Source organism: Eurosta solidaginis, chromosome 2, assembly GCF_040869045.1.
Source record: "Eurosta solidaginis isolate ZX-2024a chromosome 2, ASM4086904v1, whole genome shotgun sequence".
In the NCBI taxonomy this organism is placed as follows: domain Eukaryota; kingdom Metazoa; phylum Arthropoda; class Insecta; order Diptera; family Tephritidae; genus Eurosta; species Eurosta solidaginis.
In genome coordinates this window covers 251847829-251867710 of record NC_090320.1, presented here as the reverse complement: position 1 = coordinate 251867710, position 19882 = coordinate 251847829, and the positions used below count along the sequence as shown (strand labels likewise).

General features: G+C 35.9%; 1 protein-coding gene across 1 annotated transcript in view; it reads left to right on the top strand.

Moving 5' to 3' along the window:
• The window catches only part of LOC137241836 (uncharacterized), a 514945-nt gene extending 502396 nt beyond the window's left edge, over window positions 1-12549 (top strand). Inside the window, exon 11 of the mRNA XM_067769217.1 lies at window positions 11934-12549. Within this exon, the coding sequence (XP_067625318.1) occupies window positions 11934-12004 (71 nt within the window). The 3' untranslated portion in view covers window positions 12005-12549. The remainder of the gene's footprint in view (window positions 1-11933) is intronic.
• The last annotated feature ends 7333 nt before the right edge of the window (window positions 12550-19882 follow it).

Here is a 19882-nt window from a genome sequence, read left to right as displayed (position 1 = left end):
GACGTTCTTTTATTTCATTTGATTGCTCTACAATCAGTTTAGCTACTACGTCCTTGGAGTCAGAAAAATTGGTTGAAGCGAGGATTGATTTTACTAAACTGGTTTTTGCGTTCAATCGGCAAACGTTAACTGTTTGCTCGATGGCCATTTCATGAGCTTTGGCCTGAGTAATCCCTTTGATAATGAGCGAACGCTCTAAAGCATCAGACAATTCCTCGACGCGTTTTGCAAAATCGGTGTAATTATTATTATTAACTTGCAAAGCTGCAATTTTTCCGGCCACAACTTTGGAGTTGTCGGGTTTTCTACGGTTACGTAGTGCTATTTTTATATCGTTAACTGAAAGTACTTGAGTTGGTATCGCTTCTCGAGCTTTACCATCGAGTTTGGATTTAATATATAAAATACAAATGCTAGTTAAATTTTCGTCGACAAATTGTTCGATTAACTCAATTTTAGTAATGAAAGATTCGAGACCTAGGGGCTCACCGCTATAATTTTCACGCATAATACCAGCACATATGCCGATAAATGTCCTTTTTTCTTCAGGAGTCGCCATATTTGTATCGGAATTAGGAGGATTTGAAATAATTGTTTCGGGCAATTCCTCAAATCCGTGAAATTCTCCGGAAAAAGAAAGTCTAACAACAAGGTTTTTGATTGTAATTGGCGAGTATGAGGTTGCGCCTTCGGAAACTGGGCTTTTAAAATCGAGATTTTCGGAATCGGAACTTTCGGAATTAAAATTTTTGGAACTGGAATCTGAATTTTTGGAATTTTCGGAATTTTCGGAATCTGAGTCTTGTTCTGAAATTCTGGGAACCACTTTTTGGTTTCTAAGGAACATATGTAGTAGGAAGCAAAGAAGAAATATTTAAACTAATTAAAGTCGAATTTGTAGAAATTGCTTACGAAAATTTAACAGAAATTGAAATTGAATTGAATGTTGATGTGAAATTGAAAGAATTATCCGGCAATTTAATGAAAGACTGAATTTTTAATGATAAATTGAATGTATATTGAAGTAATTTTATTTAAATTGATTTCAAAGGAAAATATTTTATTTTTGTAGAAGGAATTGGCTGTTGATAACGGACGCACCGCTTTATTAAAAAGATCTCAATGTGTTTGTGCTTTTACGGACGCACCGTTTTTATTAAAATTGTATGGTTTTATTTTTATAGATACGGGCGCACCGCATCTTTTCAAATTTGTTATACGAATATCCTCGGACGCACCGGCATTAAGAAAAATGTCATTGGTTTTGTACGGAACCACCGTTTACGCAAAAAAAATATTTTTGGTTAATTACGGAACCACCGCAACTGCTTTTAATTTTTTTTTTTTTTTTTCAGAAAATTTACCAGTTTTTTTTCAATTGTGAATACAATTCAAAAGAGATTTTTAATAAATTTAATGTTGATCAAAATATGTATATAAGCATGAAAATTTAAAAAGAATGTAACAGGTATGAAAATTGAATGAAGTATGTATATAAGTATGAAAATTGAAAAAGAATGTAATAAGTATGAATGTATATGACAACGAGAATTATTTCGCACACTGTGCGTCATACCATCTGCCGTCTACTGTACCGCTAGCTGTTCTGTTGCTGCGCCTGTTGTTCCGCTGCTGCGCCTACTGTTCTGCTGCTGCGCCTACTGTTCTGCTGCTGCTGGTCTGCTGATTCGCTTGCTGTTCCGCTATCTTGGTCGTACGGTGGTCTGCCGTTACTGAAGTGGCGTGGCTAGTGCTGTTTTTTTTTTTCACCAATTTTAATTTTGGTACAGGTTTTTCAAAATGTTTTCTCACAAGTATATTTGAGTTTTTGTTGTATATAAGTATTATCTCTGTTCTCAGTTAGTTTCTTTATCATTAGCTCAAAAACTTCTTATTATCTACGTCTTTTAATTAGTTTCCGTATTATAGCCATACATATTCTTTACTAGTCTTTCAACCAATGATTTTTTTCACTAGCCACTGCCATGAACCACCAACACCGCTACACTGCCATATACTTAAATTTTATTTTTGTAGTTGATTTAAATGTTTGTTGTTTTTTTTGTAATTTTTTGATTTTGTACTTTTTTTGTAAAGATGTGTTTTTATTTAAATATTTTGTAATTTTTTTGTGATGGTTTTTAATATTTTTGTATTTTTTTTTTTTTTTGTAATTTTTATAGTTTTCGAAAGAACAGTTTTTTTTGTACAGGTTTTTCAAATTTTGTATTTTTTTTGTGTTTTTTTAGTTTTAAAGGGAACATTTTTTTGGTGTAGTTTTTATTTTTTAAATTTTTTTGTAAGATTTTTGCATTTTTATATTTTTTTGTAGGGTTTTTGTAAGTTTTGTATTTTATTTTTTTTTTTTTTTTTTTTGATTTTTATGGTTTTTTTTTTTTTTGTAGTTTTTAAATTTTGTGTAAATTAAACTTTAATTCTTTATGAAAAAACTGTATTTGTTTAATTCATTTTTAATTAAATTTTTGAATTTTAAGTTACGATTTAAATTTTTAAAATTTTAAGTTTTTCTTTTTGATTTTTGTGTATATGTTGTAACTTTGTTAATATTTAATTTTTTTGATTTTTGCACTTTAATTAGTGCCTGTTCGGAGGCTTGAATGGCCACTCGCCGCACTTGCAGGCCTTTGGCTCACGGTCGCCATTTAAGGTGTCCATTTTGGGACACCAAAAAATGTGTTCTTCACACACGCACAGCTTTGTACACACTTACACGCCTACGTTTCCTTTTTCTTTTTTTAGTTCAATAAAATGTTCGTTTTAACGTTGTAGAGTTTAATTGTTTTATTAATAATAACTTTGTTTACATGTTTTAGTTTCTAGTTCTTTTTTTAATTAAATAACTCAACTTTGATTTTAGATTACAGACACTTATTTTCACTTCAATTTTTGTGTGTGTGTCACTTGCCGGTTATATCTAAACTCTGGCTGTCTACTTACGCTGCGTTGCCATTTTTCCCTATAGCTGAGATGCCATTGCCACTGCTGAGTGCAATTGGCATTGCTGTTCAGCAACAGCTGACGGGGATGCCACTTGCACGCAGGGGTGTGTTTTGTTGCGTAAAGCGGGTAACGCAGTGCGGTTATAATATACCATATATTCGAGTGATCTCTATGATTTTTTCAGACAACAATACGTGCTATATACATAAGAATTGGGTGAAACTTGAAGCTTCTAACTGTTAAAATGGGGCAGTAATTACGAAAAGCTTCTTATCGGAACAATCGATTGGGGGGGATATATGCTATATATACGACCGATCTCATTAATTTTTTCACACAACAATATGTATGATATGGCAAAGTTTTAAGCTTCAATCTGGTAAATTGCGAAAGATATGACAAAAATCTTCTTTTCTGAAAAATCGGTTGTATGGGGGATATATGCTATAGTGGTCCGATCCGGCCGACAAATGTCTAATCTGACACCTTAATATACCCGTTCTCCAAATTTTATCAAGATATCTCAAAACATAAGGGACTAGTTTGCATACAAACAGAGAGACGGACATGGCTAAATCAACTCAGCTCTTCATCCTGATCATTTCGGTATACTTATTGGTGGGTCTATCTCTTTTCCTTTAAGGACTTACAATTTTGAGATTCGCGACAAAATTAATTTATCATCTCATTTTCGTATTTTCGTAAAAGGTATAAAAATTACCCACACATATTTCACACACACACACTCATTTATTTACTGCGTGATTGTTGCTCGTCGTGCTGTCTCCTTGTATGTAGGAAAATAACAAGAAAATTTTCGCCCACAAACTCATTACAATAACTAATTTTATGACAATCGATTTTCTTCGAAAATTTTCTTTTAACAAACATTCAATTTCTTATATAGCTAGTATATTTATTTTTCATGAACTCAATGAGTTTTTTGTTATTTATTGCACAAAATTTCTCCATATTTGTTTATTGGTTTCAGTTTTCTCTTTGTTTGTGAGCAAAGTATGTCAGCAGCTATTCCAAGTGTTTGCGTTTGTTAAGCTTCGATTGGTATGCCAGAATATGAACAAAAGATTTATGTCATTTGTTTATAGTCCATAAAAACGATGCTCATGAATACACATACACTTAAGCGCTTAGGTTAGGTTAGGTTGAACTGGGCGGTCCATGAGGACCTCACATAGACTGAATAAGTCCGTAGTGTTACAAGTAGTTTGTTTTAACAACCAAATTGAAAAAATCTATCAAAAACCAGGACCTATGTTATAAAATAACCCTCTCCTCTTGGTAAATACTAGAAGCTTCCTAGAACTTAAGCCACTTGCTGCTTCTAGATCTGACAGCTGTATCACTCCGAATAGCTGGAGTCTTAGCCTGGCAAGCGCAGGGCACGAGCACAGAACGTGCTCGATCGTTTCCTCCTCCAGCCCGCACTTGCTACATCTGCTATCACTGACCAAGCCTAATTTAAAGGCATGTGACACCAGAATGCAGTGTCCAGTAAGAATACCAGTCATGAGTCTACAGTCCTCTCTTTTTAATGATAGAGCAACTTTGTTAGTCTAAGGTTGTAAGACCTACACTTAATCTTCGAAACTTTACAGTCCCGCGCTTGAACCCACGCCTTTCCTGCTTGGTCGATCATGTGCACCTCTCGCCTTCGCTTAATCTCGCCCAGTCTAATTGGGACGTATACGGAGCAAGCTTCAAGGAATGCGCCCTTTTTAGCTTGTTAATTCGCTTTTTCATTTCCACTTAAGCACTTACTTACCAATACAATTTTTAAAATGTTTGAACCTCTGCCTTCTGAAATTGCAATTTGGAAAAAAAGATATTTCTTAAGTTTACAAACATAATTGCAAGACAAATAATGCAATGTACTGATTGGACAATATTCACTTTACACTGAAGTATAGAATGTCATTCACATATTTCTGAATGAGCTGAACCGGAGCGTACTATGGGGCAGTTTGGAAAAACTTGAAACAGAAACAAACTTTCTAAATAAATGTGATTTATACCACTTTTGAAAATAGCTTTCGTATAGGTTAGGTTAGGTAAGGTTGTAGCTTCCCTGGTAGGGGAAGCTCACTTGGACAGCAAAAGATGTGATTTAAAACATAAAGTGACTCAATGATTCCACCATACAGTTCCAGCAGAATATTGATAAGTACCGCGGATTCCCATTTGACAGTGGGCTATCAATAGATGAGCCTTAGTGAACCCAATAATCCTGTCATCCAGTTCGGGTCGGAAGGATCTTGCTACTCTGCAAGAAGTGGTGTCTGCACAACGCTTGCTGAGCTGACTTGACGCCCATCTATGCAGCAGCCATCTTCATTCCGTTCAATTATACCCATGAGGGACTAAGAGATCCAATTAACAACTGCCCGGGAAACAACCATGGCCCGAGACCCACATAATCGTAATAATAAAATATATCGATGCAATCGCAAGCGAGGTCAGGCACTCCCAGAAAACCTTCGATCGCACTATAGTTTAACTCAATATCTTGATAGCCTCTTGGCTATCAGAGTAGATATTAAATTCCCTAACTGTGGAAGCACTGTGTAGCATTTCATCCACCGCATCATTGATTGCAGAAACGCTTAGGGATGCTGCAGTGATCAGGCAACTTACTTAAACATACGGTTTACATTAGCTCTTGATAAAAGATTCGCTCCCCCTTCCCCCATCAACCTTTCCGACCAACTTCGACCCATTTGTGAGCAAATTAACTGGCCCCCCGGACCAGATGAGTCCCATTCATCTCTCTGATATCAATATTATGATATTGTACTCGAAAAGGTTCTTAAATTCATTATGCTCATTTTCCGACAACGTGAACTATTAGTATGATTAGGCCTCGATGCACAGCGACTTTTATTCAGCTTATTACTATATGTATGTAGAGCCGCCGTTGTGTAATGGTAGCGTGCTCCGCCTACCACACCGAAGATCCTGATTTCACGCCCCGGGAAAAAGCAACGTCAAAATTTTATAAAAAAGGTTTTTTAATTAGTAGACAATTTTTCTAAGCGCCCTCGGCAGTGTTTGGCAAACAATCCGAGTGTATTTCTGCCATGAAAAAATTAAAAAGGGGCACGACCTAAATTGGAAGCGAATCTTGGCCTAAATTCTCTTCGGAGGTTATCGCACCTTTCTTTTATTTTTAAACGGTTTTATTTAGCTTAACTTGACAGGCTGGCACGAATTTTGTAGTTGAAATTTAAATAACTTCCCTATAAGCTACAAGCTTGAAACTTGGAATATAGTGCAGAACCCGATGGCAATGCAATAATAAGAAAAAAACTCCGATAGGTGGCGCATGGATCGAAATATTTCAAAAAATCGTATATGTGGGCCGATTTGGTTCATATTTGGAACACATAATACATACACAAATAGAAAGCTACCTATGAAAAAAATCGCCGCTAGGTAGCGTGAGGGGCGAGATATTCAAAAAAATCGTATTTGTGGTCCAATTTGGCTTATATTTGGAACACATAATACATGCAAGAATAGAAAGCGGCCTATGAAAAAAATCACCGCTAGGTGGCGCAAGGATCGAGATATTCATTTATTGTGAAATCCAAAAACTGAATTTAGCTCGAAAGCGGTTTCAAAGAAGATGAAACAGCCAATCGAATCGATTGGAAAACAGAAGGAAAGAAAACGACATTAGATTGAAGTTGCTTTAATAAAGTTACTACGCTTCTATTTCTGCCTACAATAACACTAGCCCCTCAAACTTTTAGCATCCAGCCATAACGCATTCAATGTTCTTAGAATTGAATCTACCCCAAACTTTTTATCTAGATTTTCATTAATTAATGCAAAAAAAACAACAACGGCGGCCCGTGGTGTGATGGTAGCGTGCTCCGCCTACCACAACGGTGACCCTGGGTTCGCATCCCGCAAAGCAACATCACAATTTTAGAAACAAGATTTTTCAATTAGAAGAAAATTTTTCTAATCGGGGTCGCCCCTGGGCAGTGATTGGCAAGCACTCCGAGTGTATTTATGCCATGAAAAGCTCTCAGTAAATCTCATCTGCCTTGCAGATGCCGTTCGGAGTCGGCATAAAACAAGTAGGTCCCGTCCCACTAATTTGTAGGAAAAATTAAAAAGGAGCACGACGCAAATTGGAAGAGAAGCTCGGCCTAAAATTTCTTCGGAGGTTATCGGGCCTTACATTTATTTTATTTATTTATGAAAAAAAATCTTAATAATACCAATATAGTTAAAAAAATAAAAAACACCATTTTAAATATGTAGTGTTAGTATCTACAATCCACTTAGATATTTGATGTTGATAGCACCCGTAGCACGGAGGTTCGTGTCTCCACTATTCAGCACATCTCGTTTTGTTGCTAATTACCGCTAGCTGGGTCTAACTCTCTTTTGCACGCCTAGCCTAAAGAGTTACAAGCAAGCATACATGCAATGGCATCTCCGCCTTGAAATCATTATTCAAACGAGATTTAGATGGGTTATCTTCTTCTTACTAAAGAAATGCAGCTGGTCTTTATCAGCGCTTTTATGTTTTATTTTTAATCTTTCTCTTTCCACGGGTGTTCAAGTGACTTAAACTATGCACCTTTTTCGTTCGTTTGTTTCATTAGCCATTGAGTGTGCTTGTAATTCTCAACTGGTTAGTGAAATATTCTAAAGACATAGTTTAAATTGTTTATCCCAAAGCGGGGTTTTTCAAAGCAAAATAAGGTGGCTCAACCCGCAGCCAATAACTTAGATCCCCCAGTGCTCGCCCCCAATGAATAAATACAAGGTGTAACAGGTCCATACCGATCTCCCTCTCTCTAAACAATTAAATAATATACAGTCCACTAAAAATAATAAAACAATATAACCAAAAAAACTATTCGCCCGTCGAATCACCAAAGCTTAGACAAAAGGTGTTTTTATTGATCGGTGGAAAATTGCCTCTATCACGCCAATCTTTAAATCGGGAAATAAAAAATGATGTTAAAAATTATTGGCCTATTTCAAAATTAACCACATGCTCAAAACTGCTAGAAAGGGTGGTCAAACAAAAATTATGTTTTGCCATTAAAAGAACTTTAAGCCCATACCAACATGGTTTTGTTTCTGGGCGATCAACAGTCACTAATTTAGCAATATTTTCAGAGTACTGTGTCTCAGCATTTAAAAATGGATATCAAGTCCATATAATTTATACAGATTTTGCAAAAGCTTTTGATACTGTCTCACATAATATCTTACTCCAAATTTAGGTTTTTATTTTTCTTTTCTAATCTGGCTTAAGTCGTATATCTCTAATAGAATTTCCTTTGTAGAAATCGAAGGTACCAGATCTTATCCCTTCGTGGCCATTTCTGGTGTGCCTGAGGGTAGTTTTCTTGGTCCTTTATTGATTTTGTTATTTATAAATGATATTGCCGAATGTTTTAGTTATTCAAAATATCTACACTCAAAGAAATGGTGCTAGTAAAATCAGCAAATCGGTTCTGGTGTTCTTTACTTAACGGAAATTCGACCGAGTTCTTTGTCAAGTGAACAAATTAGTTTAGTCATTTCAACAGAAGAGAAATTTTCGCTCATAAATTAACAAAATTCTGTAAAATTGACAGATTCCTAATCAATCTAACTGATTTTTTTGTTAACACAACTGATCTCATTGGTCATTTCAACAGCGATCAACAGTCAATACATGAGCAAATTTCAAAGAGAATTTTACGCTCACTGCGCTCTCTACTTTGTACTTATTTACGTATGTATATGGCGGCCGCCGTGGTGCGATGGTAGCGTCACACCGAAGACCCTGGGTTCACACCCCGGGCAAAGCAACATAAAAATTTTAGAAATAAGGTTTTTCAATTAGAAGAAAATTTTCCTAAGCGGGGTCGCCCCTCGGCACTGTGCGGCAAGCTCTCCGAGTGTATTTCTGCCATGAAAAGATCTCAGTGAAAACTCATCTGCCGTGCAAATGCCGCAACATAGGTACTTCCGTACAAAGCTGCCGCAACAACTTTTTTTTGTTCATTTAACCACTAAGATGGTCAATTACAAATCAACGATTCGTGCGCAGTTGATTCAACATCTTGTTGCGATGGATAAAAATTGACAGAAATTTCGGTTGAGTTGACCCGTATTTCGGTTGATTTTACCAGTCTTTTTCTTTCATTGTATTATATGCTTATGATCTTAAGCTTTTAATGCAATTTCTTTTCCATCCGATATTCTTGCTCTTCAATGCGACTTAAATAAGCTTTCTGAGTGGAGTATAAGAAATAAAATGGTTCTTATCGTCAACATATGACATTTTGAAATCAATAATTCGATTTACTCTGCATACTCACTCTTAGATACTGAACTCAGTGCATTAACTGAATTTCTGGATCTGGGTGTGCTTTTTGACTCAGGTTGTTCTTCCGTTAACCATGTCAACTACATTATCCCTAAGGCCTACTGTAACTTAGCTTTTGTAAAGCGATATGCTAACGATTTTAAAGATCCTTATACAAGGAAGATGCTCTATACTTCCTTAGTGCGGTTTAAATTGGAATATGATGTAAAATATGATTGATGTAAAATCTCTAGCTTGCAGAAGGACTATTCATTATCTTATGTTTATTTCTGACATTCATAGTGGCTTCCTTGATTCTCCGAATCTTCTCGGGTTCCTAAACTTCAGTGTACTCAGTAGGATGTAAAGATCTACAACTATATAATTTTGCGCCCATAATGAGGACTTTAAAGGAGTGTAATAAAATCTGCAATAATCTTTATTTAGACTATGCGATGCCTAGATCCTTATTTTTATTAAAGCTCATAACTCATTACCAATAGTTTGTAAATGTATTTTATGATATTAAGTCTTTAGTTCTAAGTCAATATTGTTATCTAGTCTGTAAGGTCGTTGTAACCATATACTCAAATAAATAAATGAAATGAATTGAAATGAAATGAAGCTAATATAAGCGTGTTAAAAAAAAGTAAACAAAAATCTGAAACAAAGCTTAAATCGAAATCGCAATTATTCAAGCTAAACGGAAAAAAAGCTAAATCTTGTTTTGGGAGATTGTTCTTTAGTCTATTATACATACGTGTCGTGTAGGTGGAATCAAATCTTCAAAAAATTACACCCCAATATAGCCATTATCAAAACATCTTAACGCATAAGGACAATTGTATAAGTGTAATTTATTTTTAATTTCCATCTGCAAGGAATACTTACACGCAAACTTTTGTTCATATGTAAACCAAATACATGCTCGGCACGTTGGTCACGCGCCACCATTGCTAAGATAAAATAAAATGCAGACAGTGCACATTACAGCAAGAGTGAGCATTCCAATTGTGTTTGAACTTATGGAAGTATTTTGGGAGCGTTAAAAATAGTACAATCATAGTTGTATTCGTATGTCTATACTAAAGTGCATATAAGACCTGAATTGCGCATCGGACTTTTCCCTTTGTCTCGAAAATCAGTTGGATACCCCAACAGAGTTTTACTGTAAGCATAACATTACGTCCAAACTTAAATACTGGGGTGAATATTATCATCACTAAGCGATACTAGCATCACTAAGCCGATACTAAGCAGCCACTTGTATGTACGTAAGCAAATCAATCATCATGTACACACATACATACAAGGCAGCGGAGAGATACTCACAAACGCATGTCATTATCAGCCGAAGTAGTACTCACATATACACACGCATATGACTACAACCTACAAATATACATGCATATGGCTGGTAACCAAGCATGAAGTTCACGAAATTATTAGACCGTAGGAGAAATGGGTGAACGAGGAAACCGAGGGTATAAAAGCAGCGCAAGCTGAGGCACGACTAAGCAGTTTGATTTAAGCACGATATTGGTTGTGAAGTATAAGTGTTATTGTGAAGTACACCCAAAGTAGTCTAATAAAGACCATTTTGCATTATTGAATATTGGAGTTATTTGTTCAACAGTTTAACGATTCAAACGTTAGCAGAGGGTTTGGAATAAGGGGAGTTTCACTAAATTCGTTTCAATACTATTAATGGCATAAGCTTTTGGTCTTATGGTAACAAATAAACGTGCAAAATGCATGATGAAAAATAATTATGAATTGATTGGTTGGTTGATGTGCCGTCCGGATATCAAACACAAGTAGCGCGCAGTTCAAGTAGCGCGCAGCTAAGGAGCGCGCGGGGCGCCATTTTGATGCTCATTTTCCTGGAAACAATTGCTGCTGTTTTAGTATGGCTATTAAATTCCGGCAGCCCATAGTTAAAAAATCTAGTGTATACTAGGGCTAGGCATTCACACAGATATTACGCAAATTTTTCTTTGCTGCTTTCCGCACCGCAGCTTCTACAAATACTGTTAAAAGGGATCTCCATTCTCCTAGCACACAGGCCAAGCGGTCAGTGTCCCGTGATTGTGGCAGTGATCCTAAACACATCTTTCTTTGACCTATCTAGTTGGTCCTCTCTTCTTCTACTATCGGAATTCGTTCAGGTTTGCTTGTTTACCTTGCAGGTACTCGAGGCGTAACAGTTGCAGACCGCTTACCCCTGCAATCTGCCATGTATGTTTCTTTTGATTTATGTAAGGATCCGGTGTATCGCGACTACCTTCGCAGCATACAGCAGCTTCCCTGCCTTTGCAAGCTCGTCTGTCTTCTCATTGCTCCCGATGTTCCTGTGACCATGTAACCATATAAGAGTTAAGTAAGCTGTGTCTTGAAGATACCTCTTGCATCTGCTGACGTCCTCCTGGCTATCTAAGTAAATGCACACCTCGCACCAACTTGTCGAGGCCTCTGACAGGAGCGCACACGCCCTATTGCTTCGGCAGAGCACATAGTAAAATTGTAATGATACAGAGATGATTATAATGAATGTCTAACAATCCTAAGTTTTAGCATAATGCTTAAGAAAATGCCGATAAATAATTAATTGTATTATATTTTCTCGTTTCAGAACTTATGATGGCTTCATTTGATTGTGAGGAACCAAATAATGCTGAAAAACTGATGTACGATTTAAATTAAACTGGCGCACAAGGAAAGCTAGGAGTTTTAGATAATCACGAAGTTTGAAGTGGGCTCGAAAACTAATTGTTGCTTCCAGATAAAGTTTCAGAAAAATTTAATCTTTAAGCAGATTTTCAGTGAGATGAAATCGACAGATGAATGAAATTTCACACTTACTTTGCAGCCACTTCGAAAACGCACTATTTCAGAATTTATTTGATGACACATAATTTCAAAAAATACCGGTCTCAGTTTTTATTGGAAAATGGTGTTTCTCAGCATAGATCTAATATATTTTGAACCGCGCTATGTTCTTTTTTTTCGAATATCTTACATATGTAGTGCTGTGTTCAAGCAAAATCTAAGACTGTACGCTGAGATAGGCTGTTATTCCACGCAGCAATCGAAAGTCTCTAAAACATTGCGTGATTCAGTAGCTTTCACAAGAACAGGGAGCTAGTATGCATACACAGTTTACAGGGTATGATTTTCGCGTTAACACAAATCGACTACTGGAATTAACGCTTTGAAACTGTAAGGCGCGGTGCTTAAAATTTATTAAATTGATTTGAACAAAGTTTTAAGATATTAATTTTAATTAATGTAAAAAGATATTAATTCAATTATTTTAAAACTTAATTACCTGAATGTAAAAAATACTTTTTGTTTCTTGTTCAATATTTGTTTAGCAAAAAAAGCAAAACAATTGTTAAAAGGTTAAAGCAAAATTGCACATATGTAAATATTGCAAATGCAAACACAATTAATGATAACATAAATCTATATGAAAATGTGCTTGCGCGTATGTATATGTATGTATGTATGTATGTTATGTATATGTTAGTGTGTATGTATGTGTGTTATTCTAAGCTAGTATCATTTTATTGCAACCCTTTTAAAAAATTGGTCGGCTTTTTATAGGCATGTTATTGACGAGGTAGGTATAGACAAGTTATCGATTTTTATCGGAGTTTTATAAACTTGCTATTGGTTATAGCATTGGTTATAAATGATTTATTTATATTTTAGGTACGAGTTATCGGTTTGTTATCGAAAATGTATCGATTATTTTTCGAAAAACTATCAATTATCTATCAAACAGTTTTCACGTGTTTGGAAAAATTCATCGATTTGTTACCAAGGTTAGGTTGAACTGCACTAGAAGCTTCCTACGACTTAAGCCACTTGCTGCTTCTAGATCTGACAGCTGTATCACTCCTAATAGCTGGAGTCTTAGCTTGGCAAGCGCAGTGTACGAGCACAAAACGTGCTCGATCGTTTCTTCATCCAGCCCGCACTTCCTACATCTGCTATCAATGACCAAGCCTAATTTAAAGGCATGTGACGCCAGAGGGCAGTGTCCAGTCAGAATACCCGTCATGAGTCTACAGTCCTCTCTTTTTGATGATAGAAGCAACTTTTTTAGTCTAAGGTTGTAATACCTACACATAATCTTTGTTACCAAAAATGTATTGTATATTTTCGATAAGTTATCAATTATACCAATTATATAAAAAATTATAGATTTGTTATCAAAACGTTATCGAAAAGTTATTGATCATTTATTAAAAAAAGTTATCGATTTTGTATAGGACTATTGCCAATTTGGTATCGGCGTGTTATCAATTTGATAGGTACCGGTTATATGTAAATTATTTATCAATTTTTTAGTGACGAGTTCTTAGTTTGTTATCAAAAAGTGATGGATTTTCTATCAAACATTTATCTATTTGCTATCGAAAAATCATCGATTTTCTATCAGAAGGCTATCAAGTTTTCATCAAAAAGCTATTGGTTAACTAACGAAGGGCTATAGATTATTTAATGAAAACGTGTCGAAAAAAATAATTTATCAATTTAATATCGATAAGTTATTAACAAAAGTTATCGATTTTTTATAGGGATATTACAAATTTCGTATCGGCATATTATCGATTTGATAGGTACCAGTTATATGCAAATGATATATCCATTTTTTAGTGACGAGTTCTTAGTTTGTTATCAAAAAGTGAGGGATTTTCTATGAAACATTTATCAATTTGCTATCGGAAAGTCATCGATCTTCTACCAAAAAGCCATCAAATTTTTTATCAAAAAGCTATCGATTAACTATCGACATGTTATCGCCGACTCAACGGCTTGTTATGGAACAGATACCAATAAAACTTCAATATGTAAAATGCAAATGGGGTGACTCGCCTTGTCTTGTAAACGGTGCACGGATTGCACGAATTGTAATGTCACAACAACAAAATTCACGCAAAAAATGATATACAATCCGTTCAAATTATAGTATGTTTAAACTTATGTATATTCAAGTGCAACGAAGTGTAGTTACCGAAAATCAACTACGCTTCAACGGTGTAACTCTCACTCCTATCATTTCGCTCTTCAAACGATTGAGCAATTGTTTTTATAGGGGGACTCATTAAAAGATATATACTTATAAGGTGTAAAATTATATCCGTTTACATACGCTGTTATATGCATGCACGTAGCAATATTCTTGATAAACTTAATTGTCGATCACCTGTATTATTGCCAAAAAAAATTTTGTTGATTGTTATACAAATTTAAAAATGCCAAGATTAAGTGAAAAATTAAAACTAAAACGTCTTTACTAATATATCCTTGTAAATGACTTTCTGATGTTGGATATTTCTGATGAAAATACCTGCTGTATTGTTTGTAAAGTTGCATTCCCGTGAGTTTACCGCATTTACACCATGAAATATGCGCGTAAATTTATACAAATTGTGTAAATGATTTTAAATTTATACGCTTACACACTTTATTAAAGTACGCATCGAAGAGCGGGTACGAACGGCCTGCATCGTCTTTTATGCCTGCAAATCAATGTTTGGTAAGAAATGGGGACTCAGGCGGTGGTGCGACCGACTGAGACTCAAGGAGATGGGTGTTGGAAGGATACTCAGCAGGTGCATAGTAGTATCCTAAAAAATTTACATGTATTACCGAGACAGATTACTACCCTCGCAAACTGAAGTTTGGAACGAATGGAAGAGAAACCCGGATATAAGGGTCTGCGACATCCAAATCTACACTGACGGCTGCAAAATGGAATCGGGAGTGGGGGACGGAGTCTTCTCTGAGTCCCTAGATTTTTCTGCGTCATTCAGACTCCCATCGCTCTGCAGCGTGTTTCAAGCAGAAATCCTCGCGAATTGGCAAGCCTGTAAATCATCGGAGGGCTTGAATGTAGCTGGTAAAGTTTGAATCCTGTCGGATAGCCAAGCAGCGATAAAAGCGCTTTCCTCGCCACACGTTAACTCAAAATTAGTGTGGGCTTGTAAGCGATTCATATCCCAGTTATCCACCAATCTAGAACTACGCGTTATCTGGGTCCGGGTCATAGGGGATAGAGGGTAACGAGAAGGCCGACGTGCTAGCACGCAGGGGCTCATCGGAGATGAACGAGGAAATAACCAGTGTCGAAGTAGGCATACCCTTAGCAGTAGCAAGGGGAATATCCAAAGCTTATAATTGAAGAAAACACAAACAAAGTGGAATAACATCACCACCTGTGCGATATCAAAATCCATTTGGCCAAACTATGATGGAAAGAGGACGAGAAGTCTTCTGAACAAATCCAGTGCTAACACACGCAAACTGATAGTAGTCTGCACCGGTCATTGGGCAGTAGGTCCGCATGTGGAAAAGATGGGCATTCCGTATAACGGCTACTGCAGAAGCTGAAAAGATGCAAATTCCAGGGAGACAGCAGAACACTTTATGTGTAAATTCCGGGCTCTAGCTAGAGCCCGGCTAAGGTTCCTTGGAACCTCGTTTCTAGAAGACCTCAGAGGGTTATCCCGAATATTCTTAATTTTGTCAACAACTCTGGTTGGTTGTAATATATTGACCGTAACATTCCGTAGGTTTTTAGACGAGTTACATGGCATCAAACTGGCTTTAAATAGCTACTCAGGCGACCAGGGTCGCAGCCATTTCACCTACCTACCTACACACTTTATAAGACATTTGCAAGGTTAAATGGGTCCCCCTTAAATTTTTTCGTCATATTTTGTTATTTTGTGTTTCAGTTTTTGACGCTTCGTACTGATGTAGATATGCTATAACTTCGCAATGGGGTGCTTTCGTAGTCTTGTATAATTTATCGTAGGATATAAACAATTCGTGCAATCCGTGCGCCTTACCAGACGAAGTGAGAGCTCTTAATCTATTACACATATATAAACTGTCATTCAACAAGCCAACAAGGAGCTCGTGATTCGGCGATAAGAAGCCGATAACAAACATATAACCCGGCGATAATAATTTGCTATCGATAATAAAACAATAACTTTTTAGATTCGGTTAGAAGCCGACGAAGTCATTTTCAAAAAAGTCCGAAATTCTTTGTTGCCTCTTTTTTAACCTTCCAGCTCCATAGTTAACTTAAAAACAATAGTTTTTTCGTAGAGCTTACGACTTCTCGAAGATGTTTGACATGAAACTTCTCGCAAGTATTGTCTTCTCGCCAGATTTTCGAATCGAAAAATTCGTAAGGCTCGTGAGCGATTCGATATTTAATTTAAACGATGCATAGTCAGTATCTTCGCGGAACCAAGCAGGTGATGGTCGTAAATCAGCTGATTGGTACTTTTTCATGATTTCACACTTCAACTACCAGCGCAGTACGATTTTGACATTAGTGCATCGCATTTCAAAAACAAAGTATTTGGAATTTTTATTTATGTTTATATGTATGTCGTCCTGCTCCCACCTTGTAATACTGCCCATGGGGGTTGTATAGAGCTTACGATTTTGTCTAGATGTGATAGTTGGTATGAAAAGGTGTACAGCTCTCCGCCTAATTGTTATTTATGAGATACTATGACACTGTAACTAAGTAGACAATGTAGTGCAAATTTGATTTATGATAATTTAATGCATTTCACTCGAAAGTAAATATTCAGCATTCAGTTTATAAACGAATAATTTATGATGTTTAAACAATAGATTTGTACAATTCATTCAAAACAATGAAACTGATTTACTCTTTTAGTATAATATATTACATTATTTTTGATAAAATTTGCATTTATGAAAGTACGCTAGTTGGTATGAAAGTTTATATCAATTAAAAAATTAATATTAGAAAAATGTACATTTACATACATAATTATGAGAGATATGTGGTTAACTGAGTTAATGAAATAATGTGAAATCTGATACAGAGATTTAAGGTAATAAATCATAAAATTAGTGTGCATTCAGGAATTCTTATTTTAGCAAAACTAATTAAGTTAATTAAATTTAATGCATTGGACAAATTGTTTGTATTTTTCATTGTATAATCAACCTTAATATTCAGAGACGAGCTATAAAATTAAATTAAAAACACGGAAAGATATGACAAATTCTGTTATAAAAAAAAATCAGTTATAAGCTATTTAACCGACCTCCTGAGATATGACTGTATTAATGACAAGACCGCGGCCCAGTCCGCACGCAGAAAATACAACATAAAATTAATTTGTATAGCCCCGATATGACAGTCCATAAAATAATCTTCAAACACTCCCGAAAAGATTGTACTCAATAATAATCCAGGGATACACCCGCAAGGATACGAGAAAGTAAGGATATACTGGATTTTTTTAAAAGATGGCGCCCAATACTGCCCTGAGTTAATGTTTTCCGAAAAGGTTTCTTCATAATCTTCAAAAATGTCTGAAAACAACAGCGAAGTAATCCGGCGTTAGTACAAAAGTATTCCGTAGCAATACTCTCGATATGATTCTTTAACAGCCTCTAAGTGGCCCCGAATACATTCTCAAAACGGATCGAAAACAATTCCGAAACTATACGACGATAATTTCGAAGTAATTCCAAAATTTTCTAGGTGATATTATTATGAAAACAATCATGAAACTGATCCGAAACAGTCGATCCTGATATGGTTCCAAGCAATTTAAAAATAGTCCCGAAAGTGGTTCCGGAATTGTCCTGTATAAATGCCGAAACTGACTACATTTTCAGAATTATTTTGAACAAAAAAATATATATATCCATTAACCATTACTACACAAATATATGTGGGAAAATGGGAATATTTAGATGTTTCAATTCGGAATGACCAGATGTTGGCTTTGTGCAATCATACCATAACGGCTGAACTAACTTCGATGAAGCTTGACTCACAGGTAGCTAATACCAACTATCTAGAATGATCTACTGCGCATGTTTTTTTTAAGGCGGTATTGTCCTGAAACTATCCCGAAATTATCACGAAAACAATACCATAATAATCCGGAAATGATCCAAATGGTCAACAGGCCTCAATCGATCCAAAAATACAGAAATAATGGCAAAAACAATGACGAATTTTTACCAAAGAAATCACGAAATAGTTACGAATATATCCCGAAACGCTCTGAAAATAGTTCCGAATTTATAACGAAATAGCCCTCAAACAGTTTCGAAATTATCTCGAAATGTTGCCTCAAACTCTATCTATACGACACAGATACCAAGTACTATGATATAGGATAAAAAGAGGACGATTTATAGCAATTTAGAAATAATGAATCAGAGATGGCGAGCGGTTAATTTGAATACTATATAAGCCCTTTAGATTTAACATCTCTATTCAAAGTCAATATACCCAAAGTTATAAAGGCCAAAAAATTTAAAAGCTATTGTTCCAAAAGTGTGTAGGACCTCACTCCTCATTTTCAAAAATATATAGCCAGTAGATCCTTTCACACTCTTTGTCGAATTTCATCCAATTACGTTTCGCCGTTCTAGCGTGATTAAGTCACAAACCGATTAACAAAAGTATTTTGGCGAATGTTGACATCAGTAGGCTGTTAGTAAGTAATCACGTAACAACAGAAACATTATGCAGCCACACTTGTGTACATGAACACAATCATCATGAATACAATCATCATTTACACACATACATGGAAGGCGACCAGATGTACATGCACACACATAACCAGCAGCTCGACGAAGAGATAACTCACTCACGCACATGTAGTCATCAGCCGAAGTTGTTACTCACACATACACACGCATATAGCTCAATTACGAAGCAGGAGATACAACAGTTTTAGAAGGCGAAACATCTAGAACTTAGTAGAAATATACGGACGAGGCAACAGAGAGTATAAAAGCAGCGCAAGCTGAGAAATAACTAATCAGTTTTGATTTAAGTACGCTATTGGTTTTGAAGTGCATATAATTGTGAAGTACTACTCCCAAAGTAATCTAAATAAAGACAAGTTTGCAATACTGAATATTGAAGTGATTTATTCAACAGTTTAGCGATTCGAACGTTAGCGGAAGGTGCATAAATATCAGAAATCCCCAGAATTCGTTACAGTATACAAAAGGAACTGTTATCAGGGGACACCACCCCTTTTCAACTCTATTCGGCCATTCTAGCGTGATTGAGTTACAATCATATGTGATTACTCAAGGGATAGAACGAAGGATTGTGATTCAGTAACCGCTGACCTAAGACTGCGGTAAGATAACTCAATTGTCTTTTTTTAATTGCTAGTAAAGACTCTCCTACTTTAAAATTGAAATCAAGTTTTGCGCATTCATTAAAATGAGTGAAATTAGGAGAAAAAAGGAAGAATAAAATTCTATAGAAGGCTCAATTTATGTGCAATATAAAAATCATTGAAAACTGTCCAAAGTTTTCGCTCAAGGATGAAACAACAAACCCATTAAAATTATTAAGAAATCCCTACTCTCCTTCCCTCTGTCTCTCTCTTTCTATTTTAGTCCTCAATCTCCATATGGGTATCTGTGGGCGTCCTCCTCTCCCCAACTCACCTCTCTGTCTATAAACGTGTCACCCTATGTTACACATCTGACCACTGATGATAGATATGAATCTTTTTACCCTCTGAGAGC